Source organism: Xyrauchen texanus, chromosome 1 (genome assembly GCF_025860055.1).
Source record: "Xyrauchen texanus isolate HMW12.3.18 chromosome 1, RBS_HiC_50CHRs, whole genome shotgun sequence".
NCBI lineage: Eukaryota > Metazoa > Chordata > Actinopteri > Cypriniformes > Catostomidae > Xyrauchen > Xyrauchen texanus.
In genome coordinates, this window is record NC_068276.1 from 21,583,375 (window position 1) to 21,589,469 (window position 6,095).

General features: G+C 34.1%; 1 protein-coding gene across 1 annotated transcript in view; it reads left to right on the forward strand.

Annotated features, from left to right (window-relative positions):
* Nucleotides 1-5,892, forward strand: part of LOC127637223 (sushi, von Willebrand factor type A, EGF and pentraxin domain-containing protein 1-like) — a 164,040-nt gene extending 158,148 nt beyond the window's left edge. Inside the window, exons 44-46 of the mRNA XM_052118196.1 lie at nucleotides 1,324-1,419; nucleotides 4,518-4,611; nucleotides 5,513-5,892. Coding sequence (XP_051974156.1) covers nucleotides 1,324-1,419; nucleotides 4,518-4,611; nucleotides 5,513-5,543 — 221 coding nt within the window. The 3' untranslated portion in view covers nucleotides 5,544-5,892. The remainder of the gene's footprint in view (nucleotides 1-1,323; nucleotides 1,420-4,517; nucleotides 4,612-5,512) is intronic.
* The last annotated feature ends 203 nt before the right edge of the window (nucleotides 5,893-6,095 follow it).

The window sequence follows — 6,095 nt, forward strand, 5'->3', positions numbered from 1 at the left end:
CAAATACTTATTTGCAGCTGTATCATACAAATAAATAGTTAAAAAATCATACATTGTGATTTCTGGATTTTTATTTTTAGATTATGTCTCTCAGAGTGGACATGCACCTACGATGACAATTTTAGACCCCTCCATGATTTCTAAGTGGGAGAACTTGCAAAATAGCAGGGTGTTCAAATACTTATTTTCCTCACTGTATATTTAAGTTAATTCTATATGAACACCAAGTTAATTAACTGAAATTCTCAAGTTTTGGGTGACCCCATTATTCAATGGAATTGAGTTAAATTATTAGGGTTTTCAGTGTACCAAGTCCATACTAAAATGTTATAGATTTAACTACTAGACCTTCTGCAATATCGGTAGTACCAAGTACTGACTCATTTGGTGCCTGCTTGCTTTCTGACAGATTACCACTCGCGGTAATGCAGATACATTAAAAATACCTGTCTTGGTGACAAAAAACAGGCAGTTATTTAATTTTTTTTATTTACTTGAGAATTCATACTTACTGTAAACACTCACTGGCCACTTTATTAGGTACCTAATAACACCTGTACATCTACTTATTCATGCGATATCGTGTGGCAGCAGTGCAGTGTATAAAATCATGCAGATATGGTCAGGAGCTTCAGTTAATGTTCACATCAACCATCAGAACCATACCTCAAACCTTCTATTATTCTATAGTTGTGATAACTTTACTATTATTCTAAAATGTGAAGAAAAAAAATGTTTAATAAAGAATGAGTAAGTGTTTCAAGTGTTTTGACTGAAGTGTGTGTGTGTGTGTGTGTGTGTGTGTGTGTGTGTGTGTGTGTGTGTGTGTGTGTGTGTGTGTGTGTGTGTGTGTGTGTGTGTGTGTGTGTGTGTGTACTACTTAGAATATTTACTTAACACATTTTTTTAATTTTAGCTTTTGCTTTTATATCAAAATTGGTATTGAGAATTGAGAAATTTCATTGGTATTGGTACTGACTACAAAATGTTGGCATCGTGATAACCCCATTCTCTTTAAATATTACAAAATATCAACATGACCTACCACTGTTTAAAATAATACTAGTGATATTAACAATTAAAAATAATAAAAGAAAAACACACACAAAGAAATACCAAATAAAAGCTTGGATGACAAAAGATTGGATTATGCAAAACAAATCCCCAAGTGTCCAAACCCTTTCTGCACGATAACTATCCCACATGTAGTGCATGTCCTCAATCAGCCAATGTTGATATATATACTGTGTACATATGCTGTATATACTAAGGCTTTTAAATGTTTAACAAATTAATTCTGTGCCTCTGTTGTTTTAACTGCAGCAATCTGCATCCTAACTTGTCTAAATGGAGGACGCTGTGTAGCTCCATACCAGTGTGAGTGCCCAGTAGGCTGGACGGGCACACGCTGCCACAATGGTAAGAGTGTGTGGGTTTGTTTGGGGAATCTGGTTTGTATGAAATGACAAATCTTAACATTATTAATGGCTCAGCTGTTAAGGCTTTCGGGTTACTGACCAGAAGGTCAGACGTTCAAGCCCCAACACTGCCAAGACACCACTGTTGGGCCCTTGAGCAAGGCCCTTGATCCTATCTGCTCCAGGGACGCCGTATCATGACTGACCCTGCACTCTGACCCCAGCTGGGATATGTGAAAAAAAATATTTAACTGTATATATGCCCAAAAAATTATGTATAATGTGTGACAATAGATCGATTATTATTATTAGGGGAGTAGGAACTTCATCTGCTTTTTTCACTCTTGACAAGTTGAGATGTAGCCTAGCCATAACCTCACAGCATTTTATTGCTGCTAATTTAGAGTGTCTTGAGAACATCAAACATTTCCCCCAAGATATTTGTGATCTCTGTCTACAATTCAAAGTTTAGTCTTAGTCGGAGTTCAACTAAAAAATGTGTTCCTTTTATGTAAATGTATCTTTTGCTGTCACGTAAAGACTGGTTAAACTTAAGAGGTACAAAGTAAGGTGGAGTGCAAACTAGTGAAGCGATTACAGGGAGATGGACCTCATGGTGGTATAGAGGGATGGCTCAATCTCCTGGGGTCAACCTGTGTCATACTGATGATGCAACTAGGCAACACCTGTGACAACAGTCCACTAATAGTGATTTTCAATACATTCCAGGAGCTAGAGAACTAAACTGACTGACTGACTGACTGACTGTTTGTTTGACTGCAGACAGACCCTTGACGTTAAGGTGTAGAACTCTAAGTGCTGGTCCAGTGGCTTGAATGTCACTGCACACTGGCTCGTCGGGATCTGCTGATGCATTGCTAGAATTCGGTCTGCTGGTTGGATCATTGCAACTTCGGATCCTGGCTAGAAACCAGGTCGGAGTTGACAGGGAGCACGACGAGAACACTGATCCAATGCCCCTAAACAAAACACAAGTTGTTTTTTTTATGGCATAATTCGGGATGGATTTATTGATAAAATTCCTATTCTATTTAGAAAAATAGTAAATTTTCAATTCTGGATTGGTTATAATATGAATTTATATTAACAAACAGGTACACTGTAAAAAAAAAATCCTGTTACTTTTCCTGTAAAAAAAGAAAATTCACCACGAACAATACATTAACAATGTTTCAGGCATTATGTGATGTAATTTTGGTGCCTGTAAAGTTTACATTTACTACCGTAGTAAGTGATATAATGTTAATATACCAACCTACTGGATTACAATATTCTGCTTTGCACTTTATGTTCTGCAAACCACCATAGTAACACAGGTGATAAAACAATAGGCCACATGATGACTTCAATTTAATCATGAGTGGCCCTTCCAGGAGCACTGGCCAATAAATATGTACAGAAAGTGCAGTGTCAGGGTAACACGACACTGAAATAATGCAATAAACTAAATGAACATAAAATGCAAAGTGTAAAAGAAAACATTCCAATGTACATAACTGATGTCACAAATAAGAAGAAACATAGTTGTCTTGTATTGTCTAAGTGTAACATGTCTTGTTAAACATATTCATTTCACTGTTACCTATAGCAAATCATACTTTTTACCTCTAAAAAAAAAACAGCATTTTACCATAAAATTACATGAAATGTCTTGTATTTAAAAAAAAATTTTTATCTGTTTAAATTATAATTTTTTTACTGTGGTAAGGTATGTTTTATGTATTTGAAGGTAATGTGGACAGGCCCAATATTTTTTAATTTCCATCTGTCTAATTGCTTTGCCTCATTCCTTTAAAAAAAAAAAAAAAAAGAAAAGAAAAATGATGCACATTTTCATGTAGAAGAATACACTTTGGCATTTACAGTACCAAAATATCTTCTGCCCTTACGACCTGTCAAGAGCAAGCTTGCATTTGAAACATTATTTGTGAAATTTAAATAGTTTTGCAGACTCAAGCCTGTCATCTACACTCACAATGGTTTCTGTACAACTTGTGAACTGGTTGTGAACTGGTTGTGAACTGGCTCTTATTCTGCTGTTGTGGCTTGTCTCTTTGTGTTTCATCTACCTGTATTGATTAAAATGAGGCATGTTTAAAATGTCTGTCAGGACCAAGGTTTGTAGGGCAAAGTCCTTAAATTACTGAAGAACTTCCCTGGTTGTGTTCCAAGCCAGACCTGTGTACCTAAATGTATTTGCTTAAGTGAAGTCAAGTAAAGTTTTAGAAGTGTAACGCTAAGTCTACTTTATGATTACTGTTTTTTATTTGTTCCTTTGACTTGCAGTTGCAGTTCATGAAAAAACTATGATCTGCCAAATTACAGTAAATCGTCAAGAATACTTATAATTATTTATTTTTTATTCTAAAATTAATTGAATATTTCCTACTTTTCTGTTTAAATGCCAATTTGAGCATTTTCTAAGCATCTTCAAATGTTCTCGACATAATAATGTATTCCTTTTTCTTTTTTTTCACAGAGAGCTGTAATCACAAAATAAATAAAGCCTGTTTGGACTGCATTCAAATTTCTCCCCTTTTTCGATCAAATATAATGTTCAAAATGCTGCATTTTTAGTGGACCATGATATGAATACAAGACAAGTAATTCAAGTTTTAAGTTATACTTTAATGTTGTTACAACACATTATGTAACAAGTAGCCTGATGAATAGTAAATGGAAAAAAGTTCCATATAATGTTGAACTTCAATTAATATAATGTTGCTGTAGTACATTACTGAGAGGTTTATAAGAGTTAACTGAAGAACTACAGATATAAGGCAGCCTTCGTCCTAAGTGAGCCTAAGCACATACTCTGCATTGAAATATTGCTGTTATAAAAATCAAAATTAGCTTTATTGCCAAGTATGCTTACACAAGGAATTTTTCTTGGTGATGAAAGCTTTCCATGCAAAGAGAATATAGAACAAGACATATAATAAAAATAAAATATAATACAGTAAATAATAATATAAAGAGTAATACACAATAAGACAGAATATCATACAGGATGTACAAATATGCTATATACTGTTATGTGCAAGGGTTAATGGTAGTATTTGATATGTGTGTTTTCAGCGGTGTGCTCAGTGCCCTGTTTGAATGGAGGCAGGTGTATCCGACCTAACAGGTGTCATTGCAGTCAAGGATGGGGAGGATATGACTGCTCAAGGTAAGCCTTGCACAATTGAGGGGCATGTTATCAGTACCCATCATGCATATGCGTGTACATAGATATTTAATCTTTCATAAGTTTTATTCAAGACCTACATCAAGATTTTGAATGTAGAGAAAGTATAGAGAAATACACATCATTTGAACTCCGCTTTATTTGTCAGTATGTGAATATTTATCTTTGAAACACCTAGTTTAATAATGACACATTAGTAAATATGCAATTCCCAAGGCACTTTAGTTGGTTTGAATCCAAACATTTGAGTTAGCAGAGGGAGATAGACGACTATCCTCAGGCTCTGAGTGAACTATGATTAACTGTCAACCGATTCTTCTGCTATTAAATTTGTGATTCATTATTTTGTTATTTGCTCTGTACCATTTGTTTTTCACAGCCTCTCACTAAAATACTATTGATTTGCTGATTTTTACTATGACTGTTTCCAGCCAGTCAGCTAATTAGAGGCTACAGCCATCATTGGGGGTCAGAGTGATTCACAATTAGATTAACTTGATGCTTTGTCATTTGAAGAATCATGTGAGCTTTTAGGACTTGAAGACTTTCTCTGAACTATAGGAAAAGTAACATGCACCAGACTGATAGTTTTGTGTGTGAGTCATTGAAAAAGCACTGTTAAAGTTAGCAAGTTGTCAAATTCAGAGTCCATGAGTGCTTGATAGCTATATGTTATGCCCAAAAATTTAACCAAATTTTTTAGCCTTGATTTAAGTATACAATATGTGGAATATATTTTTAATTAGACTAAAATTCTAAAATTAGACTAGATTAAAAAAATAAATAATAATATATAGATATGTATATGTTTTTATTTTCTCCAAAATTTATTTAAAGGTAGACCCATTTAATAAAGACCTGAATTTTACTTCTCATCTTTCAGAAAAAGAAAATCTGCATACCTTCTTTTTTAACGTGCCACGTGACATGAGATTGAGTCTGATCGTGTTGGAACAAGAAACCTTCCGAAACTTGTAAACAACTAGTTTTCTCTTTCTCTCTGGAAGTCCTAAGTGGTTTTGTAAATTAAAGCTGTATTTTTTAATGTAGAAAATGAAACGGTATTAAATGTATGCTGCTGCTATATACATTAACTTGTATGATGTGTAAAAATGTTAATGTGATTGTCCAATGTACAGGTATATAAACTATTCTTGTCATGTTTTTATTAAAACAAAAAATACAGCCATATGAAAACCAACTGTAATTCTCACTTTCTCAGTTCATTGTGAAGCATTCCCAATTAAACTTTCAGTTTGTTTTACCTGCCTCTCGCAAGTGACTTCCAGTTAATTAAACATCTTATATAACATATTTTTTTTTATTTATTGTTCTCATTTCATACAAAGCCAAAATAAAATGCATAAGACAGACCAAATATATATACACTCACCTAAAGGATTATTAGGAACACCATACTAATACTGTGTTTGACCCCCTTTCGCCTTCAGAACTGCCTTAATTCT